This window comes from Belonocnema kinseyi, chromosome 6, assembly GCF_010883055.1.
Source record: "Belonocnema kinseyi isolate 2016_QV_RU_SX_M_011 chromosome 6, B_treatae_v1, whole genome shotgun sequence".
NCBI classification, from domain to species: domain Eukaryota; kingdom Metazoa; phylum Arthropoda; class Insecta; order Hymenoptera; family Cynipidae; genus Belonocnema; species Belonocnema kinseyi.
This window is the reverse complement of record NC_046662.1, coordinates 8,409,279-8,433,784: the sequence shown is the minus strand read 5'-3', so window position 1 is coordinate 8,433,784 and position 24,506 is coordinate 8,409,279. Positions and strand designations below refer to the sequence as shown.

At 24.7% G+C, this 24,506-nt stretch overlaps 1 protein-coding gene across 3 annotated transcripts in view; it reads right to left on the bottom strand.

Annotated features, from left to right (window-relative positions):
• Positions 1-587: 587 nt before the first annotated feature.
• LOC117174840 (cyclin-dependent kinase 11B-like) overlaps positions 588-24,506 on the bottom strand; it is a 38,898-nt gene continuing 14,979 nt past the window's right edge. The window contains exons 3-9 of one of the 3 annotated variants that reach the window (XM_033364225.1): positions 23,555-24,016; positions 23,227-23,433; positions 22,736-23,046; positions 16,332-16,658; positions 10,401-10,665; positions 4,431-4,655; positions 588-957 (exon numbers count right to left, since the gene is read on the bottom strand). In XM_033364225.1, coding sequence (XP_033220116.1) covers positions 660-957; positions 4,431-4,655; positions 10,401-10,665; positions 16,332-16,658; positions 22,736-23,046; positions 23,227-23,433; positions 23,555-24,016 — 2,095 coding nt within the window. In that variant the 3' untranslated portion in view covers positions 588-659. The remainder of the gene's footprint in view (positions 958-4,430; positions 4,656-10,400; positions 10,666-16,331; positions 16,659-22,735; positions 23,047-23,226; positions 23,434-23,554; positions 24,017-24,506) is intronic. The other 2 variants (XM_033364226.1, XM_033364227.1) reach the window with 2 other exon arrangements.

The window sequence follows — 24,506 nt, the reverse complement described above, 5'->3', positions numbered from 1 at the left end:
AAAAATCCATTTTTAAAATATTTTGTTTAAATCCTGAAAATTATTTAAAAAGTAATTCTTTTTTAAAAATCCTTTTTTTTCTTTTTTTTTAAATACTGAAAATCCTTTAAAAAGTAATTTTTTTACAAAAATCCTTTTTTAAATGTGTTTTTAAGCCCTAAAAATCATTTAAAAAGTAATCCTATTTTTACTTTCATTTAAAATTTTTTTTAATTCTTTAAAAAGTAATCCTTTAAATTTTTTATCCTAAAAGCCCTTTAGAATGTAATCTTTTGATGAAAATCCATTTTTTTTAAATCCGAAAAAATTATTTCATAATAATCCTTAAATTGAAAATACTTTTTTTTTAAATTTTTTATTAAATCCTAAAAATCCTTTAAAAAGCAATCTTTTTATATGAATCGTTTAAACAAAATTTTTTAATCCTAAAAATCCTTTTTAAATCCATTTCCACTGGATCAAATTTTCATGATTGTCTTCCCTCTCGCCTTGAAACTAAAACGATAGAATAAGGTGCAAAAAAAAAAAGGAGCCGAAATGTGGATAGAGAGATAAGTGAAGAAATAAAGAAACGAACTCGTAGATTATTATACTTACTTTTTTTTTTGAATTTAATCATATTTTGTTACAAATTTGTGCTATTCCATTATGGATATTGTTTAAAACTTAAGATGAAACCCGCCCCCAGACTGTGGCGGCTTACTTCCTTCCATTAGGCCCATGTGGAAGCCAGAAGAATTTATATCAACATCGTCTCCATCACCCAGCTGTTTGTATTCTTTGCCTCCACTTGGCGGTTTTGGAGACGCGTTATTCGCTGTTCTTACTCCCAGTTCAGATTTGGCCGGCCACGTAGGGAACATTTTCGGATCGATTGGTAACGGGGCTTCAGTGAAGAAACTGTGTTTCAATGCGTCTTCGGCCGTTACTCGTTGCTGAGGATCATACGTTAAGAATCTGCAACAAACCCGTCATCCAAACTTCATTTCACTAACGCACATTTAATCAAAGGACAAGAGTATTTTTCCGGGTGGCCATCCGGCGGACGTTTTCAAATTACCGGTCATTTCCGGGTCAACTTTTTCATTTTTCCCGATCATTTTAAAATAAATTAAATTTGAAAAAATAAGGTGAACTGACCATTACTGGGACAACGTAAAAAGTATGTCCAATACTGGGACAATAATAAACATCGTTGAGTATCTTTTAGATTCCAACATAAATCATAAAAGTAAAAATTTTCTAGTATTTTTGAAGTTCTTTTGAATTTATTATCACTATTTATTTTTGTTCTGACAAGTTAAACATTTAGTAAAAAATAATAAAAAATATTCTCCAAAATCTGTGAAAATTTTCCACACTAAAAGAAAAAGTAATGTTCTTGCACATTTCTAATAGGATTTTGAACAAAATTCATAACTTTTTTAGCGATTTTATTGAATTAATTATGAATATTTTAATGTCGCTCATTTAATTAGCTTTCGGTCAACAACTTGAGACGCGAGGGTATATACTGCAAGGTCGGGTCTTTTTGACCCAACAAACTTTTTTGGTGCAGTAACGTCATTTTTAACATGCTAGGAAACAATAGAGCCCAATTTTTCCAGAATAGGTACTTTTATTAACATTTAAGGATTCAATAAATTTCCATTTTTTAAAAATTGAAATTTTTTTGCAAATTTTGAACATTTTTTTACAAATTTTCAAAACTCAAAAAAGTTTTTGGAGCTTTCGGGTCATTTTGACCCGTACGTAGTAGAACAAGGGTTAAAATTCGAAGTTTTGTGTCAGTGACATATTAAAAAAATTGTTTATAAGATTCACACTTGCCGTTCAATTAATTACTTATTCTAAAAAATTTGATCACAGCAGATTATGGAAAACTTCAATGCTAACCTCTAATTTTACCAACTGCTTAGATAAGTTATTTAATAGTAACTCATAAATTTAATTTTTAATCAAATTAGTAAGTATGGATTAAAATTTAATACTGAATATTAGAAATATTCGTCAGATTACTATTATCTATGTTTTAAACATTTGTTTTTAATCTAAAAAAATCCATTAAAAAGTAATTTTTTCATAGAAATCTGTTTTTTTATTCCTTTAAAATGTCTATAAAATTCATTTTTTTAAACATTTTTGATAACAATCCTAAAAATCCTTTAAAAAGTTATCCTTTTGTAAAATCCTTTTTTTATATTTTAAAAATCCTAAAAATACTTTAAATAATAATCTTTTTATTTTTAAGCAAGAAGATTAACTTTCAAAGGAAAAGATCATTTTCTACCAACAAGAATTTATTTTTAACAGAATGTTGAGTTTCAACAAAATATTTGAATTTTTGAATTAAAAAAGGAAAATTTTCATCCAAATTGCGAAATTTTGAACAAGAAAGGCCAATTTTCAACCAAAAACGGATAATTAAATTTTCAATAAAAAAATGAATGTTTATGCATAAAGATTAATTTTCTACAAAAAAACGTGAATTTTTCACAAAATACGTGCATTTTTAACGAAATAGTTAAATTTTTAAGTAAAGAAGAAAATTTTTTTAACCAAATATTTGAATTTTGAACTAAAAAAATAATAATTTTCAACCAAAAATGAAATAGTAACATTTTTAGTTTTCAATAAAAAAATGAATGTTTATGCATAACGATAAATTTTCTACAAAAAAACGTGAATTTTTCACAAAATACGTGCATTTTTAACGAAATAGTTAAATTTTTAAGTAAAGAAGAAAATTTTTTAACCAAATAGTTGAATTTTGAACTAAAAAAATAATAATTTTCAACCAAAAATGAAATAGTAACATTTTTAGTTAAAATAATTAATTTTAAACCAAAAATAAGAATTTTCAACTAAAAAAAATGAATCTTCAACTGAAATAGATAAACTTTCGAACAAAAAAATTTATTTTTACGAAAAAAAACAAATGGTATATCGAAACTTATATAATTAAATTTTTTTTAAAATTATTGTTTATCTGAACAGAAGAATTTTCAACTAAAACTATGGAATATTCAACTTTAATAAGTTGAAATTCAGTTCAAAAAATTACTTTCAATAAAAAAAACTAACTTTAAAAAAAATAGTTACATTTTCAATCAAAGTGATGAATGATCAAATAAAATTTTTAATATTTAACTGGAATCATGTATCGTTTACTAGAATAGTTGCGATTTTGACCAAAAAGATTAATTTCTACCAAAAAAGACAAGTTTTTAACTAAAAAAATACGATTTTTATACCAAAAATAAAACAATTCAATTTTTAGTCAAAAAATGAATATTCATCCACAGAGATTTATTTGTAAGTAAAATTATGGAACATTCAACTGGAATAATAGTTAAATTTTCAGTTAATTTTTTAACAAGAGTTTAACTTTCAACCAAATGATTTTATTTCCAACATAAACAAAACCAAATTTCATCCAAATTGATGAATTTTAAAGTAGAAAAGATCAATTTTCAACTAAAAATGAAACAGTTTAATTTTCAGTCAAAGAAATTAATTTCCAAACAAAGTGATGAATTTTCAACTAAAATGATAAATCTTCAACTCGAATAGGTGAATTTTATACCTAACAAAAAGATGAATTTTTAATCATAAAAATTAATTTTCTACAAAAAACGCGAATTTTCCATAAAAAGCATAAATTTTCAGAAAAAAAGTTTAATTTTTAAATTAAAAATATCAATTTTTCAACCAAATAGTTGAATTTTCGTCCAAAGAAAGATAAATGGATTTTCAACAAAGTAATTATATTTTTAACCAGAGATGAATTTTAAATTAAAATGATGAATCTTTAAGCAGCAAAATTAATTTTTAACAGACGAGCTTGACTTTTAGCCAATTAACCTAAAAAGATGAATTTTCAAATAAAACTTAAATTTTCAAATGAAAAAGATAAATTTTCAACAACCAATTTAATAGTTAAACTTTTAGTTTCACTTTTCTTTTTTACAAAATTGTAAAAATCTACAATTTTCTTCAAATTTTCATAATTTTCAAATTAACCATTATTTTTTCATTTTTCTAAGATATCTAAATGTTCTAAATGTCTTATAAATTTTTTTTTTTAATTGTTTAAAGACTTTCAGATTCTTTTTCGAACAACTTTTGGAAATACTTTGAAATCTTTCAGAACATTATCCTAAAATTAATTTTTTTTTAAATAAAAAATCATTTAACATTTTCCTAGGAATCTAAACAATGTTTTCATTCTCTTGAAACCTTTTGTAATTTAAATCCAGCTTTTTTTCAAAGTCTTAAAAAATCTACATTAACATTCAACAAAAAATAGTTATATTTTCTTATCGGGTTCTAATAATTCAGTTCGCCTTTTAGCAAAAAAAAAAGAGAAAAAAACGGAAATTGCTTAAATCATAAATTTAAATTTCTATTTTTAGCGTAAATATACTCACTTGTTTAGCAACTCAATTCCAAGATCACTAGACCTACATCGCTGCCTCAAGTTGTTAACAGGATAATGCGAGAAAACTGTTTTTGACGCAAGTGGCATTTTTGAAAAACCCGGCCAAATTCGATCATTTGGCGTTCCAAGTTCTTTGAATATCCTGTTTATCTGATCTTGGTCACTTTGGCCAGGAAATAGAGCTTCCATACTCAGAAACTCGGCAAAAATACAGCTGAAAATAAATGAAAAAATTATTTAATTAATCATATTATGTCAAATTCTTTAATAACAATTAAGTCGAACATTTTTTCAACCAAATTGGCGAATTTTTAATCAAATAGTTGTAGTTTCTATCAAAATAATTGAATTTCGAACAAAATACACGGCTTCTAACTCTCAAACTGTACACTGGTGCGAATTCGCACCCGGAGTTTTTTTATTTTGTTGGCATTTACGCGTAACAAACAATTTCAGTTATGAATCAAGTAGTTGAATTTTTAACCAACAAAGAGGAATTTTCAACGAGAAGTGTAAAAGTAGACATTTCAAAGAAAAAATACGACTTTTCAACAAACTGGTTTAATTTTAAATGGAAAAAGATTTTTCATCCAAGAAAAAAAGAAAAAATTAAACCAAACAATTTAATTTTCAATAATAGATTATCAATTTTAAATCCACAATGGAATTGTAAAATTCTTAGTAAAAAAAAAAATAACTTCAAAACAAAAAGTAGAATTTTCAACCACGAAATATTTTTCTGTCAAAAAAGGATCAAATGTTAACCATATATTCTAATTTCAACAAATAACATGAATTTTCAACCACATAGTTGAATTTTTAAACAAAAAAGATCATTTTTAAATCAACAATGTAATAGTTAAATCTTTATTTAAACAAAAATTCAATTTTTAATTTTTTCAACAGAGATGAATCTTCAACCAAAAAATTAATTTTTAATAAAGTAGTTTAACTTTTAAACAACGAAGACTTTGATTTCGAATCAAAAACAGAAAGGCAAATATTCAACAATAAATTTTTCACTCAAAAAAGAAATAAATTCAACCAAATTCTTAAATTTTCAAACCAAAAAGAAGAATTTTCTTCAAAGCAGTTGCATTTTCAATCCAAAAATATGAAATTTCTACGAAAAAGTTCATTTTCAATCAAATATTTGAATATTTCACAAAAAATTGAATTTTTAACTAAATAGTTTAATTTTCAAACAGTAAGATTTTTCAGTCAAGCCAGAAAAAATATTTCAACGAAATCGTTTACTTTTCAAGACAAAGAGATGAATCTTCTACAAAAAATGTGATTTTTTCACAAAATAATTGAATTTCCAACTAAAGATAATCAATTTAAAACAAAAAATGGAATACCTAAATTTTCAGCTGAAGAAAAAGTAATTTTCAACCAAAGACATGAATCTTGAACCAAAAAATATGAATTTTTAACAAAGTATGTCAGCTTCAAACCAAGTAGTTGAATTTTCAACCAGAGAATATTTTCCAGTAAAGAAAGGAATTTTTGTGATTAAATTCTTGAATTTTTAAGGCGAAAAAACGAATCATCTAAAAAAAGTTAAATTTTAAATAAAAAATATGAAATTCCTACGAAAAATTTCATCTTCAACCAAATATTTGAATATAACACAAAAAATTGAATTTTTAACTAAATAGTTTAATTTTCAAACAGTAAGATTTTTCAGTCAAGACAGAAAAAATATTTCAACGAAATTGTTTATTTTTTAAGACAAAAAGACGAATCTTCTACAAAAAATTTGAACTTTTCTTTAAATAGTTAAATTTCCAAGTAAAGAAGATCAATTTTAAACAAAAAATGGAATATCCAAATTTTCAGCTAAAAAAAATTAATTTTCAACCAGACATAAATCTTCAAACAAAAAATATGATTTTTAACAAAGTATTTCAAAGTACATTTTTTAAACCAAAATAAACATTTAAAAAATTATTCAACAAAATTGCACAAGGGGGCTTTGACAAGAATTAGCTCTGTTTCTAAAAAAAAACTCTTTTTTTTTTTTAAACAAATACTTAAGAACATAAATTTTTGAGAAATAATTGCAGAAATGAGCTTTCAATCAAGTAGATGAATTTACAACGAAAATATTAATTTTCAAAAAAATACAGGAAATTATATGACAAAATTAATCGTCAACCAAATATTTGACTTTTCTACCAAAGTAATTGAAAATTTATCGCAAAAAGACTAAAAAAAATAAATATCTGGTGATATTTTTAAAAATGAAATCTTTGGAAAATCATTTAAATCCAGTGAAATTATTTTGGAAGTATTTGGCATATTTTTGAAATTATTGAAATCTTGGAGAAATATTTTTAATCTTTGTGAAATCCTTGGAGTCTTTGTGAAATCTTTTTAAAATATTCAAAATCTTTGCAAATCTTTGAAAAACATTGTGAAATTATTAAAATATTTATGAAATCACTGGGAACTCATTGATGCCTTTGTGAAATCTTTTTAAATTATCCAAAATCTTTGTGAAATCTGTTCGAAATATTTGAAATATTTTTGAAATATCCGGTAATATTTTTATAACTGATTGAAATCTTTGGAAAATAATTGAAATTTTTGTGAAATCTTGTAAATCTGTCCACAATGTTTGGGAAATATTTGAAATCTTTGGGAAATACTTTTAAAATATTTTTGAAGTATATGTTATATTTTTGAAATTGTTGAAATATTTGCGAAATACTTGAAATCTTTGTCAAATCCTTAGAAAAATTATTTAAATCGTTGTAAAATTCTTCAAATGTTTGTACAATATTTAAAAACCTTGAAATCTTTGAAAATAAAACATTTAAATAATTTTTGAAATATTTATTAAATTTCTTAAATCTTTCGGAAATCATTGGAGTCTTACCGCCTTCAATTTTTTAATATTTATTTTTCTGTTGAACATCTCAACAGAAAAAAATTATAACGTACCTTCGATTCGGATTAAAATTATGTATTAAAAAATTATTTTCTCTAAAATTGCGAAACAACCCTATTTATAAAAATGATTGAAATCATTGAAAAAATAATGAAGTGTTTGCGGCATTTAAATCTATCCAAAATCTTTGCGAAATATTTGAAAACATTGTAAAATCTCTGATATCTTTGGGAAATCATTGATATGATCGTAAAATCTTTTGAATCTATCCGAAATCTTTGCGAAATGTTTGAAATCTTTTAAAATTTTTGGTAATATTTGTAAAAATTATTAAACTCGTTGAAATCTCTGTGCAATCTTTGAAATATGCCAACAAATTTTATGCAATAATTAAAGTCGTTGCGAAATCATCAAAATGTTTGGGAAATCATTGAAATGTTCTTAAAATCTTTTAAACCTATCCGAAATCTTTGTGAAATGGTTGAAAACTTTGTGAAATATTTGCTAAAAAATTGAAGTATTTTTGAAATATTTGGTAATATCTGTGAAATTATTGAAATCTTTGGCAATATGAACTGCTGCAACTAGCCTCCATTAGAGTTCTTAAATTCACGAGAATTTAGGTTCAGGTGATATAACCGATAATATGATAGAATTTAGGAGAATTTAAAAGAATTTAAGAATTTACGATTTTTAACATTATTTTTATTGTTCAGGTTATATCAGCGGTTTAATATACATTATTTTATAGATAAGACATATTCAGAAATTACAGTGTTTCATATAAAAATTTAAAATTTTCAAAAGGTATTAATTTATTTCAAACAAAAAACAACGTTTTTTTTACAATAAAAGATAACTCTTTAACAAAATACTGGAATTTTCAACAAAATTACCAACGAAAAAGTTTCAAAGTTTATATTTTAATAAAAAAAAGAATGAAATTTATACAACGAAAGAAAAAAATTTTTAAACCAAAAAGACAAATTTCCAATAAATAAAGATTTTTTACTCAAACAGAAATAAAATTTTATATAAATTATTGAACCTTCAAACCAGAAGACGAATTTTCTTTATAAAAATTCAATTTTCAAACAAAAAATATGACTGTTCAACAGAAAATTAATTTTATACGAAACTGATGCACTTTTACACAAAAAAAAGGAAATTTTAAACTAAAAAATAATTTTTTTAAAACGAAAAAATGCGAGTGACAAAAAAATAAGTTTCTATGAAAAAAATTGAATTTTCAATCCAAAAAAACATATTTTTCAACCAAAAAGGATGAATTCATCCTTTTTGGTTGAAAAAACTCGTCTTTTTGGATTGAGAATTCAATTTTTTCGTAAAAACTTATTTTTTGTTACAAAAATTCAATTTTTGATGTTACTGAGTTAACTGGAATCTTTTTTGGATGAAAACTCAACTTTTTTTATGTAATTAAAAATTGTTCTGCTCTAAAAGAAACTTCATCTTTTTTTGATAAAAATGCAACTATTTGATAGAGAATTCAACAATTTTGTTAAAAAGTCATCCTTTTTGTTTGAAAATTCGTCTTTTTGGATTAAGAATTCATTTTTTTTTTTGTAGAAAATTATTTCTTGTTAAAAAAATCATAGTTTGATCGTGAAAACTCGACTAAAATCTTTTTCAACAGAAAATTCAACTGTTTTTTTTTTTTTTTGTTGAAAATTTATCTTTTTGATTTAAAACTTCATCTGTTATAGCAGAATTTTCATTTTTTGTATAAAAATTCCAATTTTTGGTTAAAAGTCGTTCTTCTTTGCTTGATAATTCAATTAATTTATTAAAAACATTTGGTTGAATCGCTTTGTTAAGAAATCACTTTTTTGTTAAAGATTTATATTTCAAGTTTAAAAGTTATCTCGTTGGTTAAAAGTTTAATTATCTTGTTGAAAATTAATCTTTTTTAATTGAAAATTCAACTAGTTGGGTCAAAGTTAAATTACATTGTTAAATTTTTGTATTAAAGGCTTATTTCCGGTTGAAAATGTAACTGTTTTGCGGAAAATACTACTTTATTTTTGATTTAGAATTCATTTTTTACCACAAAAAGAAACTTTTCCATTTTTTTAAGTTTGATATTTTTAAGATTGATATTTTTTAGTTAAAAATTCACGTTTTTTGTGTAAGAAAATTCTTTTTTAGTTTGAAAGTTCCTTTTTTTTCGTAAAAATGCATCAGTTTCGTGTAAAATTTATTTTTTGTTGAACAGTCAGATTTTTTGTTTAAAAATTGAATTTTTATAAAGAAAATTTTGTCTTCTGGTTTGAAGGTTCAATAATTTAGATAAACTTTTGTTTATTTTTTGAGTGAAAAATCTTTACTTCTTGGAAATTCGTCTTTTTGGTTTTAAAATTCTTAACTTTTGTTGTATAAATTTCATTATTTTTTATTAAAATATAAACAATGACACTTTTTCGTCGATAATTAGTCTTTTTAGGTTGAATATTCAACTATTATGTTAAAAATTCAATTATTTTGTTAAAAAATCCAGTAATTTGTTAAAGAGTTATCTTTTAAAGTAGAAAAAAAAACATTTTTTTGTTTGAAATAAATTAATACATTTGAAAATTGTAAATTTATATATGAAACACTGCAATTTCTGAATATGTCTGAGCTAGAAAATAATGTATATTCTACCACTGATATAACATGAACAATAAAAATATTATTGAAAATCATAAATTCTTAAATTCTCTTTAATTCTTTTAAATTCTCCTAAATTCTGTTATATTCTCGGTTATATAATCTGAACTCAAATTCTCGGGAATTTAAGAACTCTAATGCTAGGTGTGTCTCATCATTAACGAGGCTTGTCAGTGTTGAGTGAAAATGTGGCGCCCTCAGCGGAGGCGTCCTAGTACTGCGTACCCAAAGCTACCGAAACTTCCTAATCAAGCAAATTCATGCAGACTTGGAGGGCCTGATTCCGACTGGATTTAGTTTAACTAGAGCTAAATCTTGGTTTTGTAGAAAAAATGGTTTACAGTGGTCGATCACAAAGAGGGGAAAAAAGTCTTTTAAATGGTTACAACTTACCCGACAGACCACATGTCAATTGGAGTACTATATTCTTTTCCGCCAAGAAGAAGTTCAGGTGCTCGATACCATAAAGTTACGACGATAGGTGTATAGTGTCTGAGAGGAGAGCCATATTCTCTCGCAAGTCCAAAATCACCGACCTTCAAAACTCCTCGATGGCTCAATAGCAGATTTGACGTCTTCAAATCGCGATGCAATATCCAATTGTCGTGCAAATGTGCCACAGCTCGCAATAATTGCTGCATTAGACACTTTACTTCACCTAAAAATAATTTACAATTCTAAATCCACTTGATTGTGAATTATTAGGTAGGGAAATTTGTAATGACACTAGACCTGTGACTTGTCAGGAACAGGCTCACAGGGTACTTTTTTTCGCGCTCAAAGGGTAACAAATTCAGGATAAATTCATAAGATTTAAAAAAAAATCAAATTACATCAAAAAGAATTCAAATTAATTGGAAAAATTGTATTCGAGGAACTTCATGAAAATTCAAGGTGAATTTAAAAATAAACAAATGAATTGAAAACAGTTTTAAAATATGAAAAAACTTGATTGAATTCAGTAACTTTGAAATAAGCTTAGAAAAATTCTAGGGAATTCAAAGAAATTTCCAAGAAATAGACTTCAGGATCGATTAAATAAAAAAACAATTTTAATAAAAAAAAATCCATTGCATTCAGTAGAATTGAGTAAATTTAAAAGAATTCCACAAAGATTTCAAATGTCTTCAAATCTTTGAAAATCTACTAATTTTTAACATAAGAAATAACTAATGAATAAAAAAATTGTAATTCAAAAGAATTCAAACGAATTGGAACAATTTTGAGAATAGAAAAAGATTCGATTGATTACAACCAATTTTCAGTAAATTTCGAGAAATTTGAAGGAAATGAGAAAAACTAGTGGAAATTAAAAAAAAAAGCTTAATTTAACAAGCAATCAAGTGAATTGAAAACAACTAAAAATTTTGAAAAAATTAATTTAATTGAGTAGAATTGAGTGAATTCAAAATAATTAAAAAGAATTTAGGATAAAATAAAAAGAATTCAGGGCGAATTCAAAATAAATTGCAAAAAAAATTTGAAAATCTCTTAAACTGTTTAAAACCCTAAAAAAACTCCTCACGCCTTGTGAAAAGTTCATGAAAATTCAATTTAATTTAAAAAATTCAAGAGAACTCCAAATAATTTATAAAAATTCAACAAAAATTTCAAATGTCTTCACATCCTTGAAACCCTACTAATTTCTAACACTAGAAGTGATTAAGAATTTAGAATAAATTAATGAGAATTCAGGACGAATTCGAAATGAATTGCAAAAAAATATTTGAAATTCTCTTGAAATCTTTGAAACCCCACAAAACCCCTCACGTATTATGAAAAATTCTTTGAAATTCATTAATATTTAATTCAATTTAAAAAATGCAAGAGAATTCTCAATAATTTAAAAGAATTCCACAAAAATTTTAAAGCTTTGAAACCCTACTAATTTTTAACACAAGAAGTGAATAATGAATACAAAACAATAAAAGTTAAATTCAAAAGAATGAAGTTTCAAAAAACCCAAGCCGAATTTAAAAAGCAAGCAAGTAAATTGAAAACAATGAAAAAATTAATAGAGTTAATTGCAAAAAAATATTTAAATATCTCTTGAAATCTTTAAAACCCTACAAAGCCCCTCACGTTTTGTGAAAAAATCTTTGAAATTCATTAAAATCCCTCAAAATTATTAAAACCTTTAGAAATCCCTTGAAATTGTTTAAATGTCTCGAAAATGCCTTGGCATTTTTTTAAATACCCTAAAATATTTCAGTCTGAAATGCCTTCAAACTATTAAAATAAATCAAAATATTTCTCTAAATCTTTTAAAAATACCTAAAATATTTCAAATTTTTCTAAATACCATTAAATTACGGAAAATAATTTAAAAAGGCTTTGTAATATTTTTAAATATTTCAAATACTTTGATCATTTTATCAATTGATTATCAGGATCAATTAAATTAAAACTTTTGAAAATTAAAAAAAAAATCCACTGAATTTAAAAGAATTTAAGTAAATTAGAAAACTTCAAGAGAATTCCAACGAATTTTCAGATAAATTAATAAGACTTCGGGGTGAATTCCATATCTCTTAAAATCTTCAAAACCCTACAAAATACCTCACTTCTCGAGAATAAATTCTTTAAAATCCACTAAAATATGATAAAATCCCGTGAAATTCTATTATAGTATTTTCTAAAATCGAAATCCTCGGAAATCTCATAAAATAACGTGAAATCTTTTAAAATACTTTAAAACCTCACACGTCCTGTAAAATCGTTATAAATCTTCCCGGGGTATAAAAAATTTAACTCTCTTTGCTTTCATGTCTAGATTTTTTATACACTAGCATGAAAATATTCAAATTTAAAAATCCATTATCAAAACAATTTTTTAATGTAAGATTTTAAATATTTTTGACACAATTTCAAATTCCAAGAGTCTGAAATTTAAAAAAAAATACACGAACGATTTTGTCCAATTTAATTAGAAAAAGGAGTTAAATTATATACTTTTTAAGTCGAAGCGCTAATAATTAAACAATTTGAATTTGAATTGGAGAATCACGAAACTAGTATGATTTTAGATTCAAATTTCGAAAATAGGAAATGTCTAAACGATAAAAATTGAATATTTTAAGACTGGAATTTTGAAAATTGGGTCAGTTAAAATTCAGAGAAATAAAAATTGTATTCTTTATTATTCAGTGTTGAAAATTATATTATTAAAGATGGAAAATTTTCAATTTTAATAATTTTAAATTCAAAGCGATTAAAATTCGACCATTTAACATTAAAAACTAATTTGAATTTTTCAGTCAAAGCTTCTGAATTCCTAGAATTTTAAATTGTTATTACATAATAAAATTATAAGTTAACATTAAAGTTGATTAGATACATTTTTCTAAAATGAAAACAATGAAAATATATTATTCTACAAAAAGAAATTGCAAAATAAATAGTAATTCAAAATGGGAAACTTTAAAAATGAAAAAAATTTTATTCCGGGACGTTAAAACTTTAACGAAAGCGAACTTCAGTTAAATCTGAAAAAAATATAAAGTCACCAAAAATGTTGATGCACTCAAACTCTTTAAGATTTCAATTATTTGAAGTAAATTTAAATCGCTTAAAAACTAAAAATTTTTAAATTGCTAATTATACTCAAAAAAATTCAATCAATTCAATTTTAATTGGAAATTTAAAACCTATCAAAGTGAAAAATTAAAAATTTAGTGTTCATTATGAAAATTCTGAACTCTGAAACTGTAACCATTCAAAATTACCGAAATTATCTACTTACTGATGTATCAATTTAAAGTAGTTTAATTTTCATCTTTTTTATTTTAAACTCAAATTTTGAATTTCAAATCTTCCATTAGAATTATTATTCATTCTAGAAATTTTAGAATCGATTATTTTTCAATTTGAAATGATTTATTCGTTCAAATCTTCAGCTAAAAATCGAAATTTTTATGATATTACATTGGGAATTAAAAATTAAAACAAAAAATATCAAATATAGTTGTTATAATATGATTTCATTTATTTAAATTGTAAAATTTTAAGATTTTCAATTCGAAATTAATTTATATCTATATCTAACATTGTTAAATTAAAAACTGAATATCAAGACTTTTAATTTGAAATTTCCATATGTATTTAAAAATGCAACTTTTTTGTTGAAACTTCAATTATTCCCTAGGAAATTTACTTTTTATTTAAAATTCGAATTTTTATGTTAAAAAAATAAATAAATAAAATAAATAAATAATAATAATAATTAATAATTAATAAATAATTAATTAATAATAATAAATAATAATAAAATAAATAAATAAAAATAAATAAATTTTCATCTTTCTTCTATAAAAATGTAAGGGTTCGGTTAAAAATTCAACAATTTTGTTAAAAAGTCATACTTTCTGGTTAAAAGTTCTCTTATTTAGTTGAAAATTGAACTATTTTGCAAAAAAATTACTTTTTGTTTAAATTTCACATTTTAGTTTTAAAAAGAGAACTGAAATCTTTTCTGAGTGAAAATTTAACTATTTCTCTTTTAAAAGAAATTTCATCTTTTTTGGATGAAGATGCAACTGTTTGGTTGAAAATTAAAATATTTGGTTAAATAGTCATTATTTTTGGCAGAAAATTCTACTGTTTTGCTGAAATTTTAACTATTTCGTAAAAAATTTACTTTTCGTTTAAAATTTATTTTTTGATTTTGAAAAATAAACTGAAATCTTTTCGGGATGATAGTTGAACTTTAAAAAAAATGTGTCGTTTTTTTATTAAAAATTCATCTGTTTTAGCACGAATTTCATCTTTCTTGGATGAAAATGCAACTATTTAGTCGAGAATTCAAATTTTTTTTTAAAATTCTTCCTTTATGGTTGAAAAATTTGTATTTTTGCATTGAAAATTTGTTTTTATTTTCGTAGAAATTTATTTTTTGTTCTATAAAACAATATTTTGATTTTGAAAAGTTAATTTTTTTTATGAAAATTCCATTATTAAAAAAAATTACCTGTTTTAAGAGAAATTTCATCTTTTATGGACAAAAATGCAAATATTTGGCAGAGAATCCTAAAATTTTGTTAAAACATCAACCTTTTTGGTTTGAAAATTCAATTTTTTTCATAGAAACTTTGTTAAAAATTCATCTTTTGATCTTGGAAAGTCAAGTCAAATCCCTTTTAATAGAAAATTCAACTATTTGTGTTTGGAAACTTATTTTTTTCATTTGAAAATTCATCTGTTTTAGTAGAAATTTCATATGCCTTGGATCAAAATGTATCTATTTAGTAAATAATTCATCTTTTTTTTTTAAATTCATCCTTTTTTGTTGAAAAAAATTGTTTTTTTGAATTGAAAATTTGTTTTTATTTTCGTGAAAACTTAATTTTTGCATTATAAACAAATATTTTTATGTTGAAAAAATAACTGGAATTTTTTTGGATGAAAATTCGACTATTAAAAAATTTCAAATAAAAATTAATCTGTGTTAAAAGAAAATTCATCTTTTATGGATAAAAATGCAAATATTTGGTAGACAATCATAAAATTTTGTTAATCGTAAGTCAATTGAATTCTTTTTTAATAGAAAATTCAACTATTTTTGTTTGAAGCTTATCTTTTTGATTTGGAAATCCATCTGTTTTTGTAGAAATTTAATTTTGATTTAAATAAAAACCCAATTATTTGGTTAAAAATTCATCTTCTTAGCTTGAGTATTCAGCTATTTTGTTGAGAATTTAACAGTTTAGTTAGTTCATATATAATTTTAGTCTTATTCTTAGTTTAAAATTAATTTTTTAACTGAAAATCGAATTATTTCATTTTTTTAATGTTGGTCTTTTTTAGTTGACAATCCTCTTTTTTTGGTCAAATAAAGTAATTTCCTTAGTTTGAAATTTTATTTTTTTGGGGGGTAAAAATGCATCAGTTTGAAAATTCAATTTTTTTACAGGAAATTTGTTCTTCGGCTTGAAGGTTCAACAATTTCTATAAATTTTTGTTTCTTCCTTAAGTAAAAAAATCTTTATCAGTTGAAAATTCGTCTTTTAGCTTTTAAATTATTTTTCTAGAAATTTCATTTCTTTATTGAAGTAAAAACTATGACTCTTTATTATTCGGAGTTTATCTTTATAGGTTGAAAATTCAACTGTGATGTAAAAAATGTAATTATTTTGTTTGTAAATTCAAGTATTTTGTTAAAAAGTAATTCTTTATAGTAAAAAAGAATTTCTTTTTTGTTTAAAATAAATTAATAAACATGAAAATTTTACATTTAATGCTAGAATTTGAATGTTAATGTCAATGAAAAATTAGTCAAGGGAAAATCAGGGAATTTTAAAAATTGATAAATAATTAATTATGACTTACCAGGGATGAAAGCTTGCCTCTTCTTTTTCATTGTTTCCATCAATGATTTGAGATCATGTTCCACGTAATCCATGACTATAAAAATCTTGTCCATATTACTTCCCACGACTATTTCACGAACAGTGACAATATTCGGATGTTGAGCTTTGAGCAAGGTGTTGATTTCTCGCAAACTTGTAATGGGAAAACCTTCCTTTTCCTTCTCCATTTTGAGTCGTTTTAACGCGACTATTTCTTCCGTTCTCTTGTCTCGGGCTCGATACACGACACCGTAAGTACCTTCCTCTATACGATTCAAACACTGGAATTCCTCGACACTTCTACAACCTAAAGGAAATCAAAATAATATAGATAATCATTAAATCTTCTACTAAATACATTTTTTAAAAGAACTGGTCAAGTGTTGAAAAAAAAAATCAGCTTTTTAATGAAAATTTGAACTATTTTACGGAAATTTGTTTCAAAATGTATCTTATTTAGTTTAAAATTCAATTAATTGGTTGAAAATTCAATTTTTCAGTTGAACTCTTTTCTTAAAAATAAAAATTCATCTTTCTTATTTGAAGATCCATCATTTGCAGGGTGGTCGTTGTAATCGAAGAAATAAATTCCCGGCCATTTTCCGGTTTTTTCCCGGTTCGCAAACATTTTTCTCAGTCAATGAAATTTAAAAAATGAAACACTGAAGTTCCACTTTCAAGCACTCCACTTGAGGTAATAAAAACTGAGTTACAAATGAAAGTACTTAAAGTGAAACTTTTAAAGTTGAAATTTAGAAGTTTTTAATTAAAAGATTTTGTATTCAAATTCTCAACAATTTACGCGTATAAAATTTAAAAATTAATAAATGAACTTTAATATGTTCAAAATTATATAATTTTAAGGAGTTTTAAGCTCGAAACATTCAATATTGAAAAATTGAAAATTTTTAAACTGAACACGTCTTAAATTATAAATTCAATTATTTTCTTTTTAAATAGTTTAAACATCCTTGGAACCAAAAACATTAATTTTCAACAAAATAGTTCAATTTTATATCAAGTAGCTAATTTCTCAGTTGAAAAAGTCTTGTTCTCAAGAGAGAAAAAAACAAGTTTCAACAAAATAGTTAAATTACCAAACAAACAGATAAATTTTCAACCAAAAAAGATAAAATTTCTACCAAAAGAGTTGAATTTTCAACCAAAAAACATAATTTTTTTATAAAATAGGTGAATTTTCAATAAAAGAGTTGATTTTTTTTGCCAAGAAACATTTTTTATTCAAGAAAGAAAACAAATGGCAACAAAACTGTTGAATTTTCAACAAAATAGTTAATTTTCAAACAAGAAAAGAAGGAATATTTAACAAAATAGCTAAATTTCCAAGTAAAGAGATGAATTTTCAAATAAAATTATGAATCTTCAACCGAAAAAAGCCAATCTTAATAAAGAACTTGAAAATTCAAAAAAGTAGTTGAATTTCCGAATAGAAAAGAGAAATTTTGAACCAAAAATGGAACAGTTAAATTTTCAATAACAAAAAAATAATAATTTTCAGCCGATCAATTTTAATCAAATAATTGCATTAAAAACAAAAAATATTCATTTTGTATCAATAGAGATAAATTTTCAAACCAAAAAGATGAATTTCCAATTAAAAAGAAAGAATTTTCAACAAAATATTTAAGTTTCGAATTAAAGAGATCAATTTTTAATCAAAAACATTAATTTTCAACAAAATGGTTCAACTTTATATCAAGTATTTAAATTCTCAGTTGGGAAAGTTGATTCTCAAGAGAAAAAATCGAGTTTCAACAAAATAGTTAAATTACCAAGCAAACAGATAAATTTTCAACCAAAAAAGATAAAATTTCTATCAAAAGAGTTGAAGTTTTAACCGAAATGGACGAAATAAATTCCCGGTCATTTCCCGGTTCGCAAACATTTTTCACGGTCAATAAAATTTAAAAAATGGAACTCTAAAGCTAAAAAATTTTCCACTTGAGGTAATAAAAACTGAGCTGCAAATGAAAGCAATAAAAGTGGAACTGTTAAATTTTGAACTTTTAAAATTGCAATTTCAAAGTTATTGATTAAAAAATGTTGTATTACAAGTGCTCAATAAATTACGCGTATAAAACTGAAGGTACTAACATTTTTCAATATAAAAAAATATAAATCCGCGTTATCATTTTCAATGCTCTAAATTAAAAAATCAATCAATGAACTTTAAAATTTTCAAAATTATATAATTTTAAGGAGTTTTAAGCTAGAAACATTAAATATTGAAAAATTGAAAATTTTTTAACTGAACACTTCTTACATTAGAAATTCAATTATTTTCTTTTGAAATAGTTTAAGCATCCTTGGAAAGTTTCAAAATTTTATTTCGAAATATTGAGAAATCTAGAAGTTATTTTATAAATTTTTAATTATTTTGGAAATTTGTTCAGAACTTCTAAATATCTGTCAAAATTAATTGAATTGTTTCGGCAATTTTCAGAAAATCCTGAATTTTCGCAGATTTTAAACAAAAAAATTAGATTCTTTTCAAGAATTGTGAAAGGCTTCAAAAGAATAAAAACACTTTCTTAAGATTCATAGGAAAATTAAAATTAATTTTTTATTTTGAAAAATTATTTTAAGAGAATATTTAAAATGTTTTACAAAGATTTAAACAGAATTTTCAAAAAAGATTCTATAAGATTTTAAGAAAACTTTCTAAAATTTGCATGATAATTTTTCATCTTTTTAAAACTTCTAAATATCTGTTAAAATTACTCAAATTTTTTCAATAAATCTTCATTTGTGAATTATACATCAAAATTTAAAAGTTTCACTTACAAATCACTTACAAAGTTTAAAGGCTCTTCGAAATTTTAACGATTCCAGGTTTTCTATGTCAAGCAATTCAGTTAAAGATTCTTTACTTTTAAATAATTGGTTTAAATTTACATGTCTTAAGTAAAAATTCAAATATTGCTAAATATTCAATTTTTAATCTTTTTTTCATTTAAAATTTCAAATTAAATGGGTTAAAAATTGAATTTTTTAGTCTAAAACAATATTTTAAATGTAATAATATCCTTTACTTAAAAATATATTATTATGAACATATTTTTAATTTGAAAATAGTTTATAAACTTTCAGTCACACGTTCACGTTTGTACAATAACGAAGACTTTCAAATTGAAACCGTTTAAGTTTTAGCGTTAAAATCTTAAAATTCTTAAATTTTGAGCTGGTTTGAAATGGTTTTGATTTAAAATCGTTTTTGTTTACTTTTTATTACTTAAAATTTTAAAAATGTATTTATTTATTAAATAAAAATGTTTTTATCCCAGTTTTTCAACATCAAAGACTTTTATTTTTTATTTAAGTCTTTAAGAAAGCATTTGAAAATTGTTTAAATTAAACATATAAGCTTAAAAATAAAATTCCGGTCAAAAAAAATGCACTGTCATTTCCCGGTTTTTCCCGGTCTAAAAAAATCCCGACTTTCCCTTTCCAGCGGCCACCCCGTTTAAGCTCAACATTCATTCACTCTGGTTGAAAATTAAACGATTTTTATTTAATTTTAAAAATTTTTGTTGGTTAAAACTTCATTTTTTACCTAAAATTAAACTATTCTATTTTGGGATTAAAATTGAGCTTTTTTAGTTTTTGAAATTTAATTACATACTTGGTTCAAAATTCATATATTTTGCTGATAATTTATCTTTCTTTGTAGAACATTGATCTTCTTGGTTATTCATTTCAACTAGTGCATAATTCGTTTTTTTTTTTTGTTGAAAATGATTTTATCTACCTGCAAATTAAAGTGTTCCATTTTTGGCTTGAAAATTTATCTTCTTAGGTAAAAATTCAATTAATTAGTTGAAAAATTACTTATTTTGTTGAAAATTCGTTTTATTTTTGATTGACTTTGACCTTTTTTGGTTTAAAATGTAAATATTTGGTTTAAACTTCCTCTTTTTAAGTTGTAAACTCAAACGCTTGTTTGAAAATTTAACTATTTTGCTGATGAGTAATTTTTTTCTAGAAAATTAATCTTCTTGGATATTCATTTCAATTGAAGATTAATTCATTTTTTTTTTTTTGAAAATTATTTCATCTACCTGAAAATTAAAGTGTTCTATTTTTTGTTAGAAAACTTATCTTCTTAGTTAAAAATTCAACTCATTAGTAGAAAATTTAATCATTTTGTTAAAAATTCATTTTATTTTTGATTCATTTTGATCTTCTTTGTTTAAAATACAAATAATTTGTTAAAAAATTCCTCTTTTTTAGTTTAAAATCCAAGTACTTTGTTTTAAATGTATGCGTTTTGCTGATCAATCATTTTTTTTCTAGAAAATTAATATTCTTGGTTAATAAATAAACTTTTTGATTGAAAATTCGACTCTTTGGTTGAATATTAAACTCATTTCTTGAAAAAAATTTCTTGTAAAGATTTATCATTTGGGTTGAAAATTTATCTCTTCCATGATAAATTTAATTATTTTGCTAAACATTTTTTTTTTCGTTTGAAAATAATTTTTTTTATTGAAAATGCAAAATTTTCATTTTCGGTTGAAAAATCAACTACTTCCTTTACTGTTAAATTACACTGTTAAAAAATACATTTTTTTACTTGTTCGGTTTGAAAATTCAGCTGTTTTGTACAAAATTCGTCTTTTGGGTTACAATTTTTTTTCTTTGACAATTTTACTTTATTTTTGTAAAATCGTTTTTTTTTAAAATAAAAACTAATTTTTTAAACTGCTACTCGTTTGAAAGTTAAATTACTTTTTGAAAATTAAAATTTCCGATTCAGGGTTCTTGATTTTAGTTCAAAATTTACCTTTTATTTTTGGTGATAATTTGTCTTTCTTGGTTGATAATTCATGTACTTTGTTGAAATTTCTTACTTTTTTTTTGTAAAAAATTTTATTGGCTGACAATTCAACTATTTGGTTGAAAATTCATGTATTTTGTTAACAATTATTTTTCTTTTGTAGAGAAAAAATCTTGCTGGAAAATTCGTTTAATTGTAAATTATTTTTTTTTAAATGAAAATGTATGTACTTTGTTAAAAAATTTTGTTCTTGATTCAAAATTAATTTTTTAAGCGGAAAATTGAGTTATTCCAGTTTTAGTTGAAGATCTATATTTTTTATTTTAAATATCAAGTACTCGGTTGATTACTTTTTTGAAAATTCACTTTTCCTTTTGTTTTTCTGATTAAAAGTTAATTTTTTTAAAATAAAAATTTAACTATTTCATTTTTGGTGTCATAAAATACACATTTTGAAACTTGGGTTAATAACATAAAGCAATCACTGTTCCAGAAATATATAATATTTAATATAATATTAAAAAAAAAATAAGTGAAAATCATGATTTTTTAATTTGAAACATTTTAAACTTGAAAATTGATATTTTCAAAAACAGCCGGATGTATTTTTTTTCTTAAATTGTCTGTGGAACTACAAAATACCCGAATTAATAAGAAATTCCTATATACAAGGACCCGGCAAATACATTTTTAGAATATTTTTGAGTTTTAAATATATTTAACAAAAAAATCATCTTTTTTTGAAAAACGGCCCGAGGCACTTTTTTTATTTTTCGTTTTAAAATTTCTGTGACATTATAAACACCCTAATTAGTCCGAAAATCTTATATACAAGGACCTTGCGATTAAATTTTCAGAATATTTTTGAGTTTTTAATATTTTGAAGAAAAAAACTCACTTCTTAAAGAAAAAATTTAATTTTTTAAGTTTTGTATGTTGTAAACATTTAGTTTTTGGATTTTTTTTTGTTTTTTGTCTTAAAATATCCATGAAATTACACAATATCATAATCAGCTTGAAAATTACTCATGGAAAGACCTTATAATTAAATTATTCGATTTAATTTTTTAAACTTTAAACAAACAAAAATTAACTTTTTTTGCAAAAAGGGCTTGTAGCAAAAATTTCGATTCTTTTTTGCTTTTATTATTAAAATGTCCATGGGATAATAGATTACACTAATTAATCGAATAAATCCTATATATAAGCACATTAGAATAAAATTTCTAGATTATCTTTTAGTTTTAAATATTCTGAAACTAACAATCGATTGTTTTTAAAAAGGGCCTCATTGGTTATTTTTTTTCCTTCTATTTCTAGTCGAAAAATGTCCGTGGGATTACAGACAACCATAATCATTTCAAAAATCTTTATTGCAAATACCTTGCAATTAAATTGTAAGATTTTATTTTATTTTAAAATACTTTGACTATAAAACTCGACTTTTTGCAAGAAGAAGGCTTGGGATGGATTTTTTTTCCTAATCTTAAAATATCCGCAGGATTATATATGTTTATAATTATAATTACTATTTTATGTGAGAATGTAATTATAGAACAATGTATATTTCATGATGTATTTATTACCTTGGATAGCTGGTAAATACGGCGGCAATTCAGGTACTTGAGTGACCTTCTCCTCCGTCTCTTCACCTTTTGCTGCGCCATTTGAATCAACATGTCCTGGCGATCCTCCCTCGGAATGATCCGACTTTGCTAACCGTTCCACCGACAAAGGGCTTGGATTATTGTAATCAGAAGCTTCATTCGAATCATCATTTGAACCTTTATTTGACTCATTCGAGTCATCATCATCGTCCTCATCGTCATCGTCATCGCTACTCGATTCCGACGAATCTGACGAATGCCTATTACTTCTGCGTTCCTCAGAAGAGCGTCTGAAAAAATAAAGATCATTTTCTTTTTTTTTCCACACAGCAATTCATCATTTTTAGCGGTTGCACTAAATCTACATTCCAAAGAGTCAAGTTAATCTAAAAACTACTGGTTTTTTAATTGATTTTTTTTTTTTTTTTTTGGTTTCTACTTTTTACGAGTAATTGACAAATAAAACGTACTCTGCAGATCTAGATCTGCCGTCATCTGAATGTACCGGACTCGGACTTTCATCTGATAATTCAACTACAGAGGCGTTTGGATTCATATCTGGACTTAAGGCCCGCTTTTCTCCTCGTTTCAATCGTCTCGCCTCTAACTCTAACCTGGACACTTCTTTTCTCCTAGCCATCTCTCTATCGGCTTCTAAAAGTCTATAAGCCCAGAAACTATATTAGACTTTTATTAATTGCCAGGATTTTATCAGAAAAATAAAAAAATAAACAGAGAAGAGGTATTTTAGTGACATCCAACTTTATCAATAATTTCGAGATAGAAATTAACTCTCACCTTTCGCGTCGAAGTTCCTGCTCAGTCATTTCCTTGGGATCTTTCGACAGCATTGGAATTTCGGTCACCTCCACATCGTCCTCTTCATTATTGCCCATATCCATAAGACGCATGTGCTTATCACGATGCGAATTTTCACGATCCATTTTCTCCCGATCCCTGTCGCGCACTCGATCGTGCTTGTGAGATCTTTTGTGACGCTTCTCGGGACGATCTATCATTTCCGGCTCGGCATATTGCTCCTCAATCATACGAATATGTCGGCGATCGTCCGTCCTTATGTCGCGACGCTCGCGTCCGTCATCAGGACGGAGTTCATGACGCTCGCGAATTTCCTCCATTCGTGCATCACGACGATCGCGCGGTTCCCTTATTTCACGAGCTTCCTCCAAACGCGCCTCACGTCGCGACTCCCGAGCTTCTCGAGGATCCTCCCGCCTTTCTCGTCGTTTGTCCAACAATCTGAAACAAAGCAACATTTATGAAGAGCGCATTTCCAAAAATGTCTTCGGGGTCATCCACAAAATATGTCAGGGGCCGCACTTCAATTACGTAACGGACAATGGACCGTAACAAAATATTTCAGGGTGATCAGCGATTTCTAGAAATAAAATTCAAAGTCTGCTTCAGGTTTTCTAGATCAAAAAATCAAGCTTTTTCAAGTTTTCCTCTTTTTTCAGGATGGCCGTTTCAATCTAAATAATGAAACACTAAAGCTAAACAATTTTCCACTTGAAGTAATAAAAACTGAGCTGCAAATGAAAGCACTCAAAAAAGAACTGTTAAATTTTGAACTTTTAAAATTGAAATTTAAAAGTTTCTAATTAAAAAATGTTGTATTCAAATGCTCAATAACACAGGCCGACAAAATTTGACAAAGGTCCGGAACCAGAGACCAGACCTAGTATACCCGAAGGTTTTTGCTGTGCTGAATCCGAATCCGACCTCAGAA